The 21,793-nt window shown below is 42.1% G+C and overlaps 1 protein-coding gene across 1 annotated transcript in view; it reads left to right on the top strand.

Moving 5' to 3' along the window:
* The first annotated feature begins 2,241 nt into the window (after positions 1-2,241).
* kat14 (lysine acetyltransferase 14) overlaps positions 2,242-21,793 on the top strand; it is a 23,763-nt gene continuing 4,211 nt past the window's right edge. The window contains 11 exon segments of the mRNA XM_080443225.1: positions 2,242-2,378; positions 4,813-5,011; positions 5,013-5,094; positions 9,630-9,751; positions 10,019-10,140; positions 11,257-11,429; positions 12,529-13,047; positions 16,696-17,243; positions 18,857-19,066; positions 19,958-20,091; positions 20,744-20,919. Of these exon segments, the coding sequence (XP_080299351.1) occupies positions 4,823-5,011; positions 5,013-5,094; positions 9,630-9,751; positions 10,019-10,140; positions 11,257-11,429; positions 12,529-13,047; positions 16,696-17,243; positions 18,857-19,066; positions 19,958-20,091; positions 20,744-20,919 (2,275 nt within the window). The 5' untranslated portion in view covers positions 2,242-2,378; positions 4,813-4,822.

The raw sequence follows: 21,793 nt of genomic DNA, 5'->3' as shown, positions 1-21,793 counted from the left end.
ATATCACGATATTCGACGATATTCGATATATTGCGATATCACGATATTCAATATATATTGCAAAAACATTCACCAACGATATATCACGTTATCTGAAAATATCGATATATTGCGATATCACGATATATTGCATGAAATTTCACCAACGATATATCACGATAGTCCTTGTATTCAATTCATAAACACATAAAATAGCACCAAAATCATCATTACACAAATACAGAATAGGAAAAACAACGTATATCGATATATCGTCCCACCCCTAATTACAACACCTGTCGTGTGGTAGAATGATCAGTGAATGTTCCAGAACCTCGCCTGCTCTCATTCAAAGTCTAGGCCAAGGACCCCTTAGCTGAGAGAGAGATGAAGCAGGGACCCCCCCCCACTACATATTGTATAACTTTGTGTTGCAGATGAAACTTTTTCATAGATTTCATAGATGGCCTCATATACTTGTTCGGCAGCACTGTCTGTCATTAGTGTTTTGTTTTGTTTGTTTACACATGATCTTTTCTATTAAACGTTGGATTCATGTTCATCTGTATTTTCAGACATTTAAGCTCTTAAACGCTCAATACAGGGTTGCTATGGTTCAAGTATTTAATGTACTTTTTTTTTTTAAAGAAAATCCTACCACGCAAAGATTTTGCGGCTACTGTTGTTGATCTACAAGCTCATATGAGCTTGTAGATCTGCTATTTTTTGAATAGCCAAAATATAAAATATGGTAAAGTGGTTAAAATTATTGTGACGCTATGTTAACACATTTTGCTGGGGACCCCCTGGTACCCCCCCCAAGGACCCCTGGGAGGCCCCCCGACCCCACTTTGAGAACCAATGGTCTATATTAGAGGGTAGCCTCATCCTACAGTAGAACGTCCACTTAGCCGCAAGCAACCTAGAAGCTATCCCAACCCTCTTAAGTTGCAATTCTCTCCATTGACAGCCCCACTCATGTGTGTGTGTGTGTGTGTGTGTGTGTGTGTGTGTTAGGGCTTTCACCAACTAGTCGACTAGTATAACCACTAGTCGACTTTGTTGGTACTAGTCAAAAAGTTTATTTTTTTTATAATTTTTTTTTAATGGCCCATATTACTATTATTATTATCCTCCTGACTTTATTTTTTATCAAAAGGGGGTCAATAGTATGCCCAATAAAAGCCTATTATTGGGCAAAGCTGCTGTGGTGCTGTGCTGCTGTGCCAGAAGCGCTTCCCTTAAAACGCAATAAAAATAAGGGCAGGAGGATAATAATAATAATAGTAATATAGTAGTAGGATGGCATTAAAACAATGCCCCCCCCCCCTAAAAAAAAAATAAATAAAAAAAAAATGTAAATTTTGTTTTAATTAAAATTTCGACTAGTCGGCTACTATTTGGTCAAATGAGTCGACTAGTAAAAATCATTAGTTGTGAATGCCCTAGTCTAGTGTGTGTGTGTGTGAGTGCGCGCGCAATTCCGAAACAGGTGGTACGCAGGACATCAAGTTATTTAAAAGCTGCGCTCCCCGAAACATTGCCCACAGGCCTAGTGAAGAAGAATCATGGCTTCAGTTTATTGACAGAAAGTCATAACAAATTGGTCATATTAGACTTCTCTGTCTCACAAACTTAGAGGTTGGGATAGTCTCTAAATTGCTTGCAGCTCTAACTCCCACCTAAGTTCTTTATTTGCTTCTTTATATTTGTGTGGTGTAGTTTGCAGTAGGGACCGGGTTCCCCCCCCCCTGGGCTCTATACTTGGTCCACTCCTTCCCTCCATCTACACACCAAATCTCTTTGCTGAAAATATATATTATTATTATTATTTCATATAATAATAATATAAATATTTTCACCAAATGTTCGCCCCCAGAATAGGGACGTGGTTAAAGCAGTGGTTCTCAAACTTTTTCATGCCGAGGACCTCCAAAATGATATGTATTTGGCAGTGGACCCCCATTTCAAATATGTTGTTCCAGGGACAAACTCAAAAGATTTGAGGTACAAATGTTCGCTTAAAAAAATATATATTATATTCAAAGATTTGCATTTTTTTTTCTAAAATAGCAGATCTACAAGCTCATAGCGCGGCACTCGGTGCCGCGCTATGAGCTTGTAGATCTGCTATTTTAGAATAGCCCAAGTAAAAGAAGGTTAAAATGATTGTGATGCTATGTTAACGCATTTTGCTGGGATCGGTGTGGCGTTGGGGTTGTCCTTCTCCAGAGGCTTCACGAGGGAGTGGTGAGAGACGTTGAGCGTCTGGAGAGAAAGAGGGAGAACCTGCGCCTCCTGGAGGAGCAGAGGATTCTGACCAGACAGCTGGAGGAGGAGAGAGACAGGAGGGAGGCGGAGGAACGCGGCGGCCCCGACCAGCCTCAGGCCTAACACTGGTAAACCTGTTGATTCATTTTACTTACCCTCACACCCTAAAGAAGCATTTAAACTAGAGGTTGTGAATGAGAAATGAATCCATGTCAAGCAACTACATGGCCTGTTTCTCACCTTAACCCATTCTATCCGGGAAAGCATCTCTGTCATTTTAGATTTCTTTGGGCTATTCAAAACTGACACCGGCACTGAGTGCCGCGCTATGAGCTTGTAGATCTGCTATTTTTTAAAAGTCGTGAAAATTTGAAAAATATATATATTTGTTAAATCAAACATTTTTTACTCAAATCTTTGCTTCTGGGGGGGTCCCTGGAACAAAAACATTTTGCAAATGTTCCCTTTAAAAAATAAATATATTTAAAGATGTGCACAAATCTTCACGATTTTTCTAAAATAGCAGATATACGTTAATCGCAGGAGATTTTAATTTATCGTGAAATTGTCCTCCGTCATACACTAGGATGAATTAGCTTTTGTCGAGCTGCAAATTCAGTACCACTTAAACCCTCTATACTTGATAAAACTGACCTGTAAAGAGCACATTTGGTACGCATCTTATTTAACTCTGCGCAAATCGATTCGCTAAAATAGCAGGTCGACAAGCTCACGATGTTTTGAGCTTGTATATTGGCTATTTTTGGTGTGACGTGTCATTTTCATATCGTCCCATGATGCCCAACACTGACAGTGACAAATACACGTTTATTATCGTTCATTATTTGACAATTGCTCGGCTCGGTGCCGCGCTATGAGCTTGTATATCTGCTATTTTTGAATAGCCCAAAGAAATCTAAAAAATGACACACAGAATAATGCGTTCCAGGTCTCAATGGGTTAACTCGAAAATGAAGAGAACCTGGAGATTTGATCTGGCAAATATGACTGACTGCTGAAAATGCTGGCTCTTTCATATATCAGTCTGGACTTCGGGCCATAGGGAGTGAGTACGAGAAATCAGAAAATGATCAGCAGATCTGGCCAATCAGTGACTGCGTTTCAACTCGCTGTCTGTACAACAGTGAAAAGCATCAAAATAACTTTCTGATTTCTCATACTCTCTGCCTATGGGCTGAAGTCCAGACTGATACCGGGGGAGGAACGTGAGAGGGACTCCACGTTATCAGTCTGGCCCCCACCCCCCCACCACCATCTCCAGGTGTTAACCCTAATTTAGACCAGGAAAGCATCTGTCATTTTTTATTTTAACCACTTTAACCTATTATCTTATACTTGGGCTATTCAAAAATAGCAGAGAAATCTTTGAATGTATATATTTTTTTTAAAGCGAAAATGTTTTAGTAAAATCTTTGCTTCTGGGGATTCTATTAATGTCTTCTAAACAGTTCTTCTAAAACAGCTTTTTGGAAAAAAATAAACCTATGTCGCTATAATATCAGTGGTTCTCAAACAGTTTTCATGTCAAGGACCACCCAAAATGATATGTATTTGGCCGCGGACCCCCATCTGAAAATATGTTGTTCCAGGGACCAGTGGCGTCCCCAAGGAATTACATTTAGGGCAAGGCGAGATTTGTTTTTGCAACCCCCCGCCCCCCCTCTATTACCCCCCAAAAAATAACTTTCAATCGAAAACCGGCGATCGAAAACCGGCGAATGTGGCCGTTTTCAAGATGTTTTGGCCATTATCTCTGGAATGGAAGGTCCAATCTGCTCAGTTCAAAGCTTGTTGGATGCGTGACTTTGAGGACACATTTTCGGGTTATTTGGGTTTTCTAGGGGAGTTAGTTGGCCCTGCCTCTACAGCAGTGGTGGAAAGTAACTAAGTACATTTACTTAAGTACTGTACTTAAGTACAATGTTGAGGTATTTGTACTTTACTTGAGTATTTCCAATTTCCAATACTTTTACTTCTACTCTACTACATCTCAGAGGCAAATATTGTACTTTTACTCCACTACGATTATTTGCAAACTTTAGTTACTACCGTAGTTACTTTTCAGATATAAATTATGATATAATGAAACATTAACATTAACCACTTTAATCCTATTTTATACATAGGCTATTTGAAAATAGCAGATCTACAAGCTCACAACGCGTCGCATCGCAACGCGTTGTGAGCTTGTAGATCTGCTATTTTCAAATATTTAGTACTTTTACTTTTGGTACTTTAGTACATTTTGATGCCAATACTTTTGTACTTTTACTCAAGTAAATTTTGAATTCTGGACTTTTACTTGTAACAGAGTACTTCTATATTGCAGTATTGGTACTTTTACTTAAGTAAAGAATTTGAGTACTTTTTACACCACTGCTCTACAGTGGGTACGCCACTGCCAGGGACCCCCCAGAAGCAAAGAGTTGAAAATGTATTATTCAAAGATTTGCACACATTTTCACAATTGTTATGAGCTTGTAGATCTGCTATTTTTGTAACACAAACTCCGGCCTCCCTCCTCCTCCTCCTCCTCCTCAGCCTCAGCGGGATGGACAGCAGCAGCGAGGCGCTGGGCGGCGGCGAGGACGAGGCCACGTGCACGTCGGCCTCGGAGGGCCTGGAGGAGGGCGAGGTGGAGGGAGAGACCCTGCTGATGGTGGAGTCTGAGGACCAGGCCTCGGTGGACCTGTCCCACGACCAGAGCGGGGACTCTCTGAACAGCGACCTGGGGGAGGAGGGGGGCGACGGGGGGGGGGGGCGCCTGGGCCCACGACGACATGACCTTCTACTGCGACAAGTGTCAGAAGTGGATCCCGGCTGGTAAGGAGAAAATGGCCACGGCGCGCGTTCTGCTTTTTGAGTGGTGCTAGCCACTCCAAGGAGTGACTTTGTCTGTGTGTGTGTGTGTGTGTCTGTCTGTGTGTATGAGCACGGCCTCTCTGTATGTTTGAGCACAGCCTCAACAGCTGCGGCTGATTGCAACACAAAGATACACACACACACACACACACACACAAACACACACACACACACACACACACACACACACACACACACACACACACACACACACACACACACACACACACACACACACACACACACACACACACACACACACACACACTCACACACACACACACACTTTTGAGTAAAAATACTTAACATGAGTAAAAATACTTAAAATGAGTAAAAATACTTAAATATTAGTAAAGACACTTTAAAGTTCCTAAACTGAGTAAAAATACTTAAAATGAGTAAAAATACTTAAAATGAGTAAAAATACTTAAAAGATGTTAAAATGAGTAAAAACACGTAAAAATCAGTAAAAACATTTTAAAGTACTTAAAATGAGTAAAAATACTTTGAAGTCATCAAAGTCTGTAAAAAGTAACTAACGAAATGAACTCATGAAAGGCACCACTCTCTTCACACTGGGTGTGCTTTTTATAGATATCCTAGTTTTGTTTTCATTCGTCCTTTTTGTTCTTCTACCACGCGGAAATAGATGATCTAACACGCTGTGAGCTTGTAGATTGGCTAGTTTTGCTATTAACCCATTGAGACTTGAAGTCGATTCTACATGTCTCCTAAATCTCAACAGTATTCTGAAAAAACGTATGTTTCTATATCAGTGGTGCTCAATCTTTTTCATGTCAAGGACCCCCAAAATGGTATGTATTTGGCCGCGGACCCCCATCAAAATATGTTGTTCCAGGGACCCCCCCAGAAGCAAAGATTTGAGTTAAAAATGTTCGCTTAAAAAAAATATATATTCAAAGATTTTCACACATTTTCACGATTTTTCAAAAATAGCAGATCTACAAGCTCGTAGCGCGGCACTCGGTGCCGCGCTACGAGCTTGTAGATCTGCTATTTTTGAATAGCCCAAAGTGTAAAATAATGCTTTTTAGCTCAAATCTAAAAATGACACAGTTCCAGGTCTTAATGGGTTAAAAAGAATGAAAATCGTCCCAGAACGCTGGCGTAGCGGTCCCGGACACCTGCGTGTCGCGGGATCGAGTCCCGATCCCGACGCCCTTTGCTGCGTGTCACTCCCCATCTCTCTCTCTCTCTCCATTTCCTGTCAGCCTACTGTCCTATCAATAATAAAGGCATAAAAAGCCTTTTTACTCCTGCTTCTCCTCAATTTAGTCGTTAGGCCAATTCATTTCTCCGTACACACATTTGTATGTGTTGTCACTGCTGATTTTTTCCCCTTTTTTTCCTCCTCATTCAAACCTTTATTTATTCTCGAAAGACATTGTGGTTGCCCTCATTTGCAGTGTCGTCAAGATACATAACAGCACAATTTCATCAATATTCACATCAACGATAAGACAAAACAAAAACGAAACTTTCCCTTATGTGGTACAACACAAGTTTAACCCATAAAGACCTGAGGCGATTCTTAACACATTCCACGCCAGAGTTTAATATCATAATGTACACACCAGTGCCAGCGATTTATTGTTGTTTTTTTGTTTTTTTCACGTCGCCACAGACCTCGCTAAATTCCTTAACACATTAACCGCCAAGAACGTAGTCCTACGGTCCGTTAAATCCAACTGTTAAGCGCCGAGACCGTAGCCCTACGGGCTGCGGTCTTTTCGCGCATGCGCGGTCCGGATGCACTTTCGGATTTTTTTTGATCCACTTCCGTTTCCGGTTTGATGACCGGAAATAGAATTATTTGGGATCCGGTTTTGACGATCACGCCCGCTCCCATTCTACAGACGAAACTGAAACTCAATTCTCTTCCTGTAGTTTTTTCTCCTCGCATTTCACTGTTTAACGTAATCCGCTCTAACTACAACATGGATGCCCCGTTTGACACGCGATCTTCACTGGGAGATACAGGGAGATCTCGCGGATGTAAACAGACCGTGTAGAGCTCAATCTTAAGGATTTTAACAAGATCTATGGCGACATGAAAAAAACAAAAAAACAACAAAAACACCTTGGCACTGGTGAGTACATTATGAGATTAACCTCTGGCGGTCGATGTGTTAAAAAAAATCAAAATCCTTTTTGGAAAAAAAAAATTCAAGATTTTTCAAAAATAGCAGATCTACAAGCTCATGAGTGCCGCGCTATGAACTTGTATATCTGCTATTTTTGAATAGCCAAAGAAATCTACAGTGACACAGATGCGTTCCAGGTCTTAATGGGTTAAAAGCCGTTGCAGACAGTTGTGGGTAGGTCTGCAATCAAAGATTTATCCTACTGACTCACCCGCCAGTGAGGAGCCCCGACCGGGAGGACGTACCACTCCTCCCGCCCAACTCTCCCTGCTAACTGGTGCCGCCCCCCGGCCCGTAGGAAGCCGCCTGGCATCCCTCGGCCCGAACACGGGCCAAGTGTTCGTATAGACGAAGAGACGCTGCATATACTTGCATATAGGGCATAGCAGTGGCGGCCATTTTCTGGTTCCACTTCAAAATAGTCAATGCATTTTTCCCATTGACATTTCCAAAAATATTTATATCAATTATGTTAAAGGGATATTTCACTTTCAAAAAAACTTTTGGTCATATTATCGTCTACTCAGGCTTTTGTGAACCCCCCAGACCGTTTTTAAGTTGCTTGATTCAGTATTTAGATATTTGATATTCATTTGATCAGACACGCCCCCTTCCTATACAAACCCATTATAACTTCAAACTCTATTTTTAACATGTTAGATTCATCAAAAACACCCTTCCTTGGTTCTGGTGACTCACCCTGCCCTCCTAATACGCGAGGGGGCTGTGTTTCTTCGATAACTTTTTTCATTTATTTTAAATATTTTTTTGGAAAATGAAAAAAATTAAATACAATAAAAAAAATTAATAAATGAAAAAAGTAATCGAAAAAACACGGCCCCCTCACGTATTAGGAGGGCAGGGTGAGTCAGCAGAACCAAGGACGAGTGTTTTTGATGAATCTAACAGGTTAAAAATGGAGTTTGAAGTTATAATGGGTTTGTATAGGAAGGGGGCGTGTCTGATAAAATGATTATCAAATATCTAAATACTAAATCAAGCAACTTAAAAACGGTCTGGGGGGCTCACAAAAGCCTGAGTAGACGATAAAATGACCCAAAGTTTTTTTGAAAGTGAAATATCCCTTCAAGCCTAGAATCAAGCCATCCAGGGTCCTGGTGAATCATGACCATAAAACGTTTGATTCTGTGAAAAAACTTTTTTGAAAACGGCAAAACAAAGGGTATTTATTAAACATAGTATATCATATAATTAAATATGAAAATAAAAAAAAACACAGACATTTTTTTTGTATGGTCATGATTCACCAGGACCCTGGATGGCTTGATTCTAGGCTTAAATGAATTGATATAAATATTTTTTGGAAATGTCAATGGGAAAAATGCATTGAGTATTTTGAAGTGGAACCAGAAAATGGCCGCCACTGCTATGCCCTATAGCCCAGCGTGGTGTAACTATGAGAGTGACGACACCAGCGTTGACTCCCACTGTAAGAATGGAATGCGGAAATGCTCTGTCTATCTCAATGAGGAAGTTCCAATGTTTGGAACTACAGCCCATAGCAGCCCGCTTTGCGGCGAGATCAAAGCGTGACGTGATTCTCTCTTATACGGCTCTGCGTATTACCCATAGACTCTAGCGTACTGACATTATGCCATGATTTTGTGACTCTAACGGTGCGTTTTAACAGCGGGCGATGCAGTATAGTATTTTCCGGAAGTGCATTAAATGTCTATGAGAGCCGGCAACTACTGGCGATAGGTCGAAGTTGGCGGGGGGGCGATGAAAGATGGATTTTCTTTATCTTTTGGACGATGTCGCCCGGCGATCGCCCGAGAGTCGCCCGCTGTTAAAACATACTGTCACCTTACTGCACCTTTTAACCCATTAAGACCTGAGGCCGATTCTACAAAATGTCTTCTAAATCCTAACAGTTTTCTGAAAAAACGTATGTTTCTATATCAGTGGTTCTCAAACTTTTTCATGTCAAGGACCCCCAAAATTATATGTATTTGGCCGCCGACCCCCATCTCAAAATATGTTGTTCCAGCCAGGGACCCCCAGAAGCAAAGATTTGAGTTAAAAATGTTCGCTTTAAAACAATATATTTTCCAAGATTTGCACACATTTTCACGATTTCTCAAAAATAGCAGATCTACAAGCTCGTAGCGCGGCACTCGGTGCCGCGCTATGAGCTTGTAGATCTGCTATTTTTGAATAGCCAAAGTGTAAAATAATGCTTTTTAGCTCAAATCAAAAGGTGACACGGATGCGTTCCAGGTCTAAATGGGTTAATATTTGTGACCTGGTATGCCTTCCTTTATGTGGACGTTGTGATTAAATTGTTACAATGTGTGTGTGTGTGGTCAGCCCAGCTGCATGGAGAGCAGCCCAGCTACCTGAAGGGAGACAACTTCTTCAAGTTCACCTGCTACGACTGCTCTGGCGATGGGAAGGAAACCTTCGAGAGGATGAGACTCACCTGGCAGCAGGTACGCTCTTTCTGCTTAAAACCATTCCGTTGACTCTCATGTCTATAAAGCTGTGTTATTATGAACTGTTTATTTATGAAACCTTATTGTGAATTTGCACAAATTATAAACTAGGTTTAATGCGGGTTACAGAACGCTGACAGGGAGATCAGTGGTGCAGAAAATGTACCATTTAGGACGAGAGGATAATGAAAGATCGGCTACTGTCTCTATGGATGCTAGGTGGTGATTCTAACCATGTATATAACCTGTCTCTATGGATGCTAGGTGGTGATGCTAGCCATGTATAACCTGTCTCTGGAGGGGACGGGTCGTCAGGGATACTTCCGATGGAAGGAGGACATCTGTGCCTTCATTGGACGACACTGGACCTTCCTGCTGGGAACAAGGTCAGAGCTCAAAGGTTCCACGTTCTAAATAGCCTCACATTTCAGGCCTCAACTTATTTGTCACTTTTATTTTTTTTACTTTTTTTAAAAAATCTGAAAATATACTTTCACAATATAATTCACCTTTTTTTTTTTATTAAATTCTATTTTCTCCCAAATTGGTTTTGGCCATTTTCTCTACCTTTTTATATTATAATATGTAATAATATATAATATTATTATCGTTTTCTCCATTAACTGATTCACTGCCAATCACGTAGATCTACGCTAACCTATTTAAAGCCGCCACGTGCCAATCGCGTAGATCTACGTGAACAAAATTTTTTTTTTTCCCAATTTGACCCAAAGACCAAGGAGATATGATTTTTTATAAGATCTAGACTCCTATCCACTTCCTTGTTAACTTAAAACTTAAAAATTCTGTATCTCGGCTCCTGAGTACTTTTTTTTTTTTCAATAAAAAACTCTGGCACTGGCTAAAAAAATATGAAAATACCTCTGGCAGTTAATGGGTTAACTCTCTGAGTGCCAAGAACGAGTTATCACGATTTTTTAAAATTTCTTTTATAAAAAAATATATACCGGTGTATATATATATTTTTAATGTGCAGAACCCAAGATATTGTGATCCGAAGATCTGCTGTTCCATTCACTTCTTGTTTAACTTATTACTTAAAAAGGCTGTATCTCGGCTCCTTTTTTTTACAAGGTATTTTTGGCCCAGACATGCTATTTTCAAAGGCAGACAATTAATGTCAACGAGGTCGCGATGACCTCGTTGACATTTGTGAAACCACACAGTATAACCCTCAGTGATTAGCAATCATCAGGGGATCGATCATAATGGAGATAAATATTCTGTGACTACTTGAAAAATCGCTGGCAGTTGGCAAACGCGGTCAGAAATAAGTCTGGCGGTGAGAGAGTTAATGTCATCACATCACAATTGTCATGTTATTTCTCCTTAGTCTGTCGGAAGATGCAGTGAGGATAAGAACATTTTCAGTATTGATTGCAAAAAGTACAGTTAAACATCTTGTTGTGTTGAATGCCCTATTACATATTCTACTCCATAGACTGATATTGACCGGTGTGGATGTTGACACTGTGTCGTAGGAAGAAGACGTCGACATGGTGGAGCACAGTCGCAGGGTGTTTGTCGGTGGGCAGCCCCACCTTCTTCCGCTCTGGAGCTCAGGAGTTTGGAGAACCCGGCTGGTGGAAACTGGTTCAGAACCGACCTCCGACTCTGCGTCCCGACGTGGACAAAGGCTCAGCCAAGTCCAAAGGTAACTTAATCAGTACCAGTATTGCGATACCTACTTCCTAAGTGGGTATGGAGTGTGTTGACGCTCGGCTGATGCGTTCTGAAAATAGCAGATCTACAAGCTCCCAGTGCGACACGTGAGATTGTAGAGCTGCTAAATCAATTGTAGATTTAGTCGACTATAATCTTATGACAGGGGTTTTCAACCGGTATTGCAGGTGGTCCCTGGCCATACATAAAAAATAAAAAATAAACTTTTAATAACTTACAGGAGTTCTTACTGTATGGTGTGTGTGTGTGATATGAAATGTGAGCTTACCATAATCACAGTAATCCTTAATCATATTCCATCATATTCAAACAAAATCACTGTATTTTATTAGATATTATATTGATATTATAGCTATTTTCTCGAGCTCCCTGCGGTGTATGAACCCCCCCACCACTATTGTGTGGGGTGGGTCTATGATGGACCCACCACGCACAATAGTGGTGGTCCCCAGGTTGCTCTTAGTCGGGATGGTGGTCCCTGGGTCAAAATCAGTTGAAAACCCCTGTCTTATGACATTTAAATTTAAATTTTAAAAACTAAAACATTTCAGATGACTAAAATATGACTGAAACTAAATGGAATTTTATTCAAAAGACTAAATGACTAAAACTAAATCAAAAATTTGCTGTCATAATTAGGGATGGGTATTGGCAACAATCTCACGATACGATACGTATCACGATACTTGGGTCACGATACGATTATATTGCGATACGCATCACGATACTTGGGTCGTATCACGATATTGGGATATATTGCGATATATTGTGATATATTGTGATATATTGCGATATATTGCGATATATTGCGATATATACATATATCACAACTACATATTGTTTATATATACACTACATATTGAGTAGCTGCAGATCTGTGATAGGTTCTTTGAATGTTTTTCATAAAGCCTGTATCTTTTTTTTTTTTTTTTTTTTATCGCAATATTGATACTGGAGTATCGATACAGTATCGCGAAATAAAATATCGCGATATATCGTGATATCGATAATATTGCCCATCCCTAGTCATAATCAACAGTGGAGTGGTTGTTCATTGATCTCCTCCTCAGGCTCTAAACCTGCGGTGGACCCCATCATCACAGTGGAAGGCCTGAGGAAGCGAGGAGCCCGCAACCCCGCCGAGAACGCCATGCAGCTGAAGGAGAAGCGCTCGCGCACCCAGGAGGCCAAGGACATCCGGCGGGCCCAGAAGGAGGCTGCGGGCGCAGGAGGAGGAGGAGGAGGAGGAGGAGGAGGAGGAGGAGGAGGAGCCTACACGGACCGCAGCGCCTCCTCCACTCCCGTCAAAATGGGAGGAGGAGGAGGAGGGGGAGGGGGAGGGGGAGGGGGAGGTCGCGGCGGGAGCGCGGCGGCGCGGCGGCCCGACCTGGTCCTGGAGAAAGGCGAGGTGATCGACTTCTCCTCGCTCAGCTCGTCGGACCGGACGCCCATGACCAGTCCGTCTCCGTCGTCGCCCTCGCCCGACTTCTCGGCGCCCGGGACCCCCGCCTCCCACTCGGCCACGCCCAGCCTGCTGTCGGAGGCCGACCTCATCCCGGACGTCATGCCGCCGCAGGCGCTGTTCCACGGTGAGTTCTTCTCCCATGTTGAACCCTACATGGGGCAACTGGCGGCCCGGGGGCCACATGAGGCCACCACCTTCACTTAACCCATTAACTCTTTGACTGCCCCGGACGGGAATTCCCGTCCGATGGCTCTATGGCTATCATGGCCAATGACGGAAAGACGAAAATATGAAAAAAAATAAAAAATGAAAAATTATTATTATTATTATTTTATTTTTTTTGAATTTTTCTGAATTTTTTGGTATTTTTTTGGGGGGGTTTATCTCAAAGGAACTAGGAGATAACGCTATCCAAAAAATTGCTGCTCCATTCACTTCAATGTTAAAAAACAAACAGAGGAAAAATGCACCTTTTTCCTGGCAATGGGACAACACATTCTGAAATAAGTCTGGCAGTGAAAGAGTTAAGACCTGAGGCCGCTTCTAAACATTTTCTAAATCCTAACAGTTTTTCGGAAAAAAATGTAAAAAATTAAATTTCACGATTTTTCAAAAATAGCAGATCTACAAGCTCGTAGCGCGGCACTCGGTGCCGCGCTATGAGCTTGTATATCTGCTATTTTTGAATAGCCTAAAGAAATCTAAAAGTGACACAGATGCGTTCCAGGTATTAATGGGTTAATGTGGCCCGCAGGTTAATATGGGAATACTGATATCTTATTGATTTCAGCTGTTACAATTCCAAACATGCAAACATGACCCGCTTTAATTACTTCAGTCTATATTAGTAGCTTAATGACTAGTATTACAATTCTATTGTCTTTGTTATGTCCAATGTATTTGTATTTAAGTTCATAAAGTTAACATAAGTATAACTAAATGCATTTGAAATTAAATAGAAATGTTACTTTTCAGGATTCCAATTCAAAAATGGCAAAAGAAAATAATTAGGATTCTAATTAAAAAATAGCCTACAAGCTCAAAACGCGTCGCAGCGGAACGTGTTTTGAGCTTGTAGATCTGCTATTTTTGCTACTTTTGTGTGACATAGAATAGAATGGCGGAGTACAGCATTAATTTACGAAAAAAGTTAAAATATGGAGTTAGGAGGTTTCTGCCCGACAACAACTAAATTATGCGATGTGACCCTCTGGAGTGAGTGTGGAAATATAGTGGCCCTCCATCATCAACAAATATATTAACCCATTAAGACCTGGAACGCATCTGTGTCACTTTAGATTTCTTTGGCTATTCAAAAATAGCAGATATACAAGCTTGTAGATCTGCTATTTTTGAAAAATCTTTTTTTTTTTTTTTTCAAAAAACTGTTAGGATTTAGAAATGTTTTAAGAATCGCCTCAGGTCTTAAAGGGATATTTAGTGTAGAGTGGGAGCAGGAGGGGCTTATATACTCCGTAGAGTTTGGCGCTCGGGTGGTGCAGGCGGTAAAATACTGGCCTTTGTCGAGCGTCTATACGAACACGACTGGTCCTGTTTTGGGGAGGGAAGCCGGGCAGGGAGGGTCATATGTGCTGCTGCACGTACTCCTACGGGCTGGCGGCGGCACCTCCTCACTAGTAGCAGGTGAGCCAGTAGGATACGCAGCAACCAGGGTGCTGTTGGTGTGAAGGGGAGCAAGGGGTGTGTCTTCACTCCGTATAACCCAATCACAACGGAGTTGTGATTTATCATCAATTTTAAAATAAATGGGACCATAATTTACCAAAAATGCATATCATGCTGTGTGAAAGAAGACTTGCGACTAGCGATAGAAAACATACAGTAAAGTCTTTATGAAAAGGTTTACTAAGGTAATAAAACCAAGTGTAAAGTCCAGTCAAGTTCCCATTGACTTCAATGGAATTAAATGTATTTTGCAGCCAGAGGAGGGGAATCAACGGCGGCTGCTGAGCCATTCCGCATTGGCTTCATTTTCAAGAGCAAAACCTTTGCCGCCTGGGTTCAACTGCATGCGACGGTCTGAATACGCCCCCTAGTGTCTGTGTTCTGCTACTGTTGAACAGACGGGGCTCTTGTCAGTCATTAAAAGAGTCCAGGGTCTGCGGTGCCCTTAAATCGTTGGGATTTAATGGCACTATAGGTAAATCAAGTGTGGGGTCACCCCAAAAATGTCCCCCATGGGGGTCCTGGTATTAAAACGTTTGAGGTGTAGAGGGGAAAAAAGGCCTAATGTGAAAAGTCCTCAATGTATCCATTCTTTTCTTAGCGATTACTCTATCCATTCCTTTTTTGAGTAAAGTCAGTAAGCCTTGCCGAGCCATGTGGCCCATAGGCATCTCCTGTTTCTGTAGCGTGAGGCGGATGTACAAGCACACCCTCTGGACATGACGCCAGTATGTCACAGGGACTTACCTTCTATACAACCCTTAATGCTGTGTGCCAAGCCATGAGGTATTGGGTCCCATGTTTTAGAGTGTTTGGTATGACCTCCCAATCTCAGGGTAGACACTCTAACCACAAGGCCACTGAGCTGGTTACTCCCCCTTTTTTTTCGAATAATCGAAATAAATATATATATTTTAGTGGTATATATCAGTGGTTCTCAACCAGTGGTCCGGGGACCACCAGTGGTCCTTGAGGGGGTTCCAGGTGGTCCCCAGCTAAATGATGGAGAGTTGTTAACCAAATGGACCCTTATTAGATCTTCAACTCTTGAGAGCGTAAAATGAAACCAAATGGACCCTTACGGGTCCATTTGGTTTCATTTTAAGTTAAATTATTGTAAAATATCTGCATTACTTATTTACAAGAAGACTACACAATTATTTTCAACGTTTGCCTGTTATCTCTCCTATGGTACCACATCAATACAGCATGGAGTTGTGGATAAAATGTTATCCAACGATAACAAAATATCCAAATTCTTGGGTCTAAGAGGCTAAGTCTCATCAAACGGTGATCCGCGGCTCAAATGCCGAATAAATGATGGACCTCGATATGAAAAAGGTTGAAAACCACTGGTATATATCAACACATCAATTAACCTCTAGTCTAAGCCCTGAAAAAATTAAAAAAAAAATTAACATTGCAAAAAAATTTAACATTGCAAAAAAATTAACATTGCAAATTACACTGTGATGACTCATCATGGTGTAATTTGCAATGTTAATTTTTTTGCAATGTTAAATTTTTTTGCAATGTTAATTTTTTTTTTATTTTTTTCTTATTTCCACACAACTCCTTTATGCTATATTAATGACATAGTTAAATATTGAAAATGGGTGGATTTCCCCTTTAAAGTACCAAAAGTAAAAGTACAAAAATGTTTGAAAATAGCAGATCTACAAGCTCACAACGCGCCGCGATGCGACGCGTTGTGAGCTTGTAAATCGGCTATTTTCAAATAGCCTACATATAAGATAGGGATAAAGTGGTTAATGTATGTTTTGTAATGTAATAATGTATATCTGCAAAGTAACTAGTAACCAAGGTTTTCAAATAATTGTAGTGGAGTAAAAGTACAATATTTGCCTCTGAGATGTAGTGGAGTAAAAGTATTGGAAATTGGAAATACTCAAGTAAAGTACAAATACCTAAGCATTTTACTTAAGTACAGTACTTGAGTAAATGTACTTAGTTACTTTACACCACTGTATATGACATGCCCAAAATAGGAATATATATCGGTCAAATGGATGACTTGGATTCCGATGTAACCGTTGCCCCCTCTCTCTCCTCCTGGTCCTCCCAGATGACGAGGAGATGGACGCGGAGGGAATGATCGACCCGGGCATGGAGTACCTCCCTCCTCCCAGCGGAGGAGGCCACGCCCACGCCCACGCCGCCCTCCTCCACCACCACCGCAAGAAGCTCCGCCCCCTGGCCGGCGGCTCGGTGGCGATGGCGCACATCAAGCGGGAGGCGGAGAGCGACGAGGAGGAGCAGGAGGAGGCGGTGCGGCGGCGGTGCGACGAGGACTTCGACGAGCGGCGGGGGGGGGGGCAGCTAGGGCCGCTAGGAGCGGGGGGGGGGTGCCGCCTCAGGCAGCACGACGCCCTCCCCCTCCTCCTCTCCGCCGGGGGGTGCCGCCTGGTGGGCGGGGCGGCCGCGGGAGAGATCAGGCGCGGCGGCGGCGGCGGCGGCGGCGCCCCGGGGCATCTGGATAATAAAGGGGAGGGGCTGGGGGCCGGCGGCGGCGCTCAGGGCGTGGCTCACTTCGCTCCGCTGAGCCTGTACGAGGAGAGGATGCTGCTGAGGCGGCTGGACGCCTGTCCCCTGGCCCTGGCCGTCACCCCACAGGTATACGGGAGCAGAGAGAGAGAAATAAGCAACCAGGTCTATGAAAACGAGCCCCAAAGAAGCGACTATAGGCCACATGAGAACTTGCATCAACCTATATGCATCGACTAATTGAAAATAGCCGATCTACAAGCTCACAAGCTTGTAGATCTGCTATTTTCAAACACCCCCCCCCAAAAAAAAAAGCAAAACACTTTAACACATTAACCGCCAAGAACGTAGTCCTACGGTCCGTTAAATCCAACTGTTAAGCGCCGAGACCGTAGCCCTACGGGCTGCAGTCTTTTCGCGCATGCGCGGTCCGGGTTCACTTTCGGATTTTTTTTGATCCACTTCCGTTTCCGGTTTGATGACCGGAAATAGAATTATTTGGGATCCGGTTTTGACGATCACGCCCGCTCCCATTCTACAGACGAAACTGAAACTCAATTCTCTTCCTGTAGTTTTTTCTCCTCGCATTTCACTGTTTAACGTAATCCGCTCTAACTACAACATGGATGCCCCGTTTGACACGCGATCTTCACTGGGAGATACAGGGAGATCTCGCGGATGTAAACAGACCGTGTAGAGCTCAATCTTAAGGATTTTAACAAGATCTATGGCGACATGAAAAAAACAAAAAAACAACAAAAACACCTTGGCACTGGTGAGTACATTATGAGATTAACCTCTGGCGGTCGATGTGTTAACAACACAAATCTGGCACAACATATATTTTTGATGGAGGAACAAATACATATTAATCTGGGGGTCCTTGACATGAAAATGTTTGAGAACCACTGATTTAAACAGCATTAGGAAATGAGCCTCTACATTTGGCAAACAAGCCCAAAAACCTGCAACCTGGAACCAATAATTTACAAGCAACAAGCAAAACAAGCCCAAAGTCGCTTATAATAAGCTGACATGGCAACGCTGGTAGGGAGGTCATCATCCTGATATTTTACTTTGACAATTTAAAGTGCTGTAAGTGATATTATATGGAATATAGAGCTATTTTACACTTATTTCAATACACAAAATTACACAAAATTAAAATAAATGGGTGTTTTTTTTGGCATTGAACATTAGAACATATAAATAAAAAAAGATATCTCTGTTTGCCTTTTAGTCATTGTAAACAAACATGTCGCAGGGCAGATGTGAACCTGTTAACCGATACAACCGGTACAAGCTCACAACGCGTTGCATGACAATGCATTGTGAGCTTGTAGATCAGCTTATTTCCGCTGCTTTCCAACAGATGCATTTATACACACACAGTAATGGAAACAATTGTAACGATTTGTGCAAAATAATTGCAATTATCTTAACCCATTGATACCTGGAACGCATCTGTGTCACTTTAGATTTCTTTAGGCTATTCAAAAATAGCAGATATACAAGCTCATAGTGCGGCACCGAGTGCCGCGCTATGAGCTTGTAGATCTGCTATTTTTGAAAAATCGAGGAAAAAAAAATTGGGTTTTTTTTCCATTTTTTTTTTAGGATTTAGAAGACATTTCTAGAATCTTCTCAGGTCTTAATGGGTTAAATACTTTATCATCATGTAATAATTGTAACATAATGCTCATTAATATTAATCATGAATATTTATCGTAACACCCCCGCAGGCCAAACGGCTGCACAGGAAGCTGGTGGTCAGACAGGCCAAGCGGCAGAGAGGGCTCCCCCTGCTGGACATCGACAGGGCCGTCAGCGCCACGCTCAGCCTGGTGGGCGGGATCTACGGGGCCCAGGGGGCGGGGCCGACGGGGGGCGCCGGCCCCTTGCTGAAGTACTGCACGGACAGCCAGGACCTGCGCATCCTGGACCGCTTCCAGGTACCCTTCACTTCAATGATATAGAAGAAAACACTTTGTTTTTCACACTTTTAGAGCAATATCCGTGGTCATAATGGAGACATACTGGAGATCATTGGTTCTCAAAGTGGGGTCCGGGGACCCCCAGGGGTCCTGACGGGGGTTCCAGGGGGTCCTCAGAAAAATGTGTTAACCCATTAAGACCTGAGAAGATTCTAGAAATGTCTTCTAAATCCTAACAATTTTTTGAAAGAAAAACCCAAATTTATTTTCCTCGGTTTTTCAAAAATAGCAGATCTACAAGCTCATAGCGCGGCACTCGGTGCCGCGCTATGAGCTTGTATATCTGCTATTTTTGAATAGCCTAAAGAAATCTAAAAGTGACACAGATGCGTTCCAGGTATTAATGGGTTAATATAGCATCACAACAATTTTAACCTTTTTATACTTTGCAAAAATAGCAGATCTACAAGCTCATAGTGCGGCACCAAGTGCCGCACTATGAGCTTGTAGATCTGCTATTTTTGAAATATTTGTGCAAACATTTGATATATGTATATATTTTTAAGCGAACATTTGTAACTCAAATCTTTGCTTCTGGGGGGGTCCCCTGGAACAAAATATCTGAGATGGGGGTCCGCGGCCAAATACATATCATTTTGGGGGTCCTTGACATGGAAAAGTTTGAGCACCACTGCTGTAGATAACAGATCCAAATGTCTGCGTATTTTTATATCAAAAGTCCCTAAAATTCCAATCTTAATTACTTCCTGTCAAACAAAACAAACAAAAAATCGAATGCTCAGATGACATGGATTATGGGCTCAACCCCAGTACCTAGCTTGAGGATGATAAAACCGTGTCTGACATCATTGGTTTATTATGGATATTTATTCTGTTTGATGCTTTCAGACGTCGCTGTCGACCAGGAGAGGAGTCCACCACGCCTCTGTGTCGTTCTGGCATCGACTGATGGGGTCTGACGCCGGTCAGGACCACCCCATAAAGAGTCCTTACACCGCCCGCATGCTCAAACCATTCATCAGGTATTCATGCTATTATTAACACATTCCATGCCAGAGGTTAATCTCATAATGTACTCACCAGTGCCAACGTTTTATTGTAGTTTTTTTGTTTTTTTCACGTCGCCATAGACCTTGTTAAAATCCTTAAGATTGAGCTCTGCACTGTTTGTAAACATCGCCGAGATCTCCCGGCTTCTACCAGTGAAAACCATGTGTCAAACGGACCTCCATTGTTGTAATTAGAACGGTTTACGTTAAACAGTGATATGCGAGGAGAAAAAACTACAAGGAGAAAATGGAGTTTCAGTGTGCGCTTTAGAATGGGGGCCGACGGGATCGGAATCCTGAATAATTCCGCTTCCGGTGGTGTTACAATGAAATATGCCGTACTAAAAATTGAAAAAAAAAAAAAATGAAAAAACACCACTTCGCGTAGATCTACGCGATTGGCACGTGGCGGCTTTAAATAGGTTCGCGTAGATCTACGCGATTGGCACTCAATGTGTTAAGATGTCATGTTGGACTTGTTTCCATTGTGGTCCTATGTATTCAATTCACCATAGCATAGATTAGAATATTAATTCATATTCATATTATTACAGACTGCTGTGTTTTCTCTGGGGTTTGTATGTTGTTTTTTAACAGTGTGTTGACTGTACCATGTGCTCTGCAGGAGGGACTATGAGAACAAGCCTCTGAAGATGAAGCTGCTGGCAGAGATCCGTGCGTACCCCCACCGGAAGAACCCCCGCTGGACCCCCCAGCCAGACGCCCCCATAGACTACTGCTACGCCCGCCACAACCACATCCCCACCGTCAACGCCATGTGTCACGACAGCTTCTGGCCAGGTGACGGCATTTTCTTTGGTGTCATTTATTTATTTGCATAATAATAATAATAAAACCTTACATAAGGTTACAATTATTGGAGATTATTGGATTGTGTAATGTATGCATGAACTTCTGAGTCACAAAATAAACACACTTATACCCAGACTGAATCGCTTCATGGCCATGCAGTGGAGTTATTGCGCTTATCTGCTTGCGCAAATCCGCAGTGCACTATTTCAGGCAGTGCTACTTTTCAACCTTTACTTTTTTTTATTTGGATGGGACACCTTATATTAACACATCAAGTGCCAGAGTTTTTTTTAAACAGGGCACATCCAGTGCCAGTGTTTCTTACCGTTTACGCCGATCGTTTTAGAGCTGCAAAAGCCTCCACGAGGACCCGGATGTAAACAAAGGGTGTCTGCACAATGGTCGAAGGTCCCATCTAACGACTGGAACAATAATATTTCTACTGCGATCCGCCATTGCAGAGTGATCGCCCGTCAAAAATGGCTTGTTTTCACCACTGTAAAAAAGTATGAAGATATGGACCTTTTTCTCCAAATCCTATCATTGGAGCGGACGGAAGTGACGTTCTTTGGGCTCACGTCACATCCGTCTATTCCATTTTACAGGGACCTAGGATCATTCCTAAGTTGCGTTATAGCACCCCTTGTGAAAAGAAAAAAAAAAGATTGAAAAAATTGAAAACACTGCTAATTTACATCCACAGTTCTCACAAAAAAAAACATAAAAACAAGCTACAATAGAGTACATAACATTACATTACATAGGGAAAACAGAGCATAGATACAAAAACAGAGGTACAAAGTCTATATTTAGGGCAGTAGGTGTATTACCTGACATCAGGGTCTAAATGAAAGTGGGGAGA

Source organism: Gymnoscopelus braueri (genome assembly GCF_963280865.1).
Source record: "Gymnoscopelus braueri genome assembly, chromosome: 2".
NCBI lineage: Eukaryota > Metazoa > Chordata > Actinopteri > Myctophiformes > Myctophidae > Gymnoscopelus > Gymnoscopelus braueri.
This window is presented reverse-complemented; position numbering and strand designations above follow the sequence as displayed.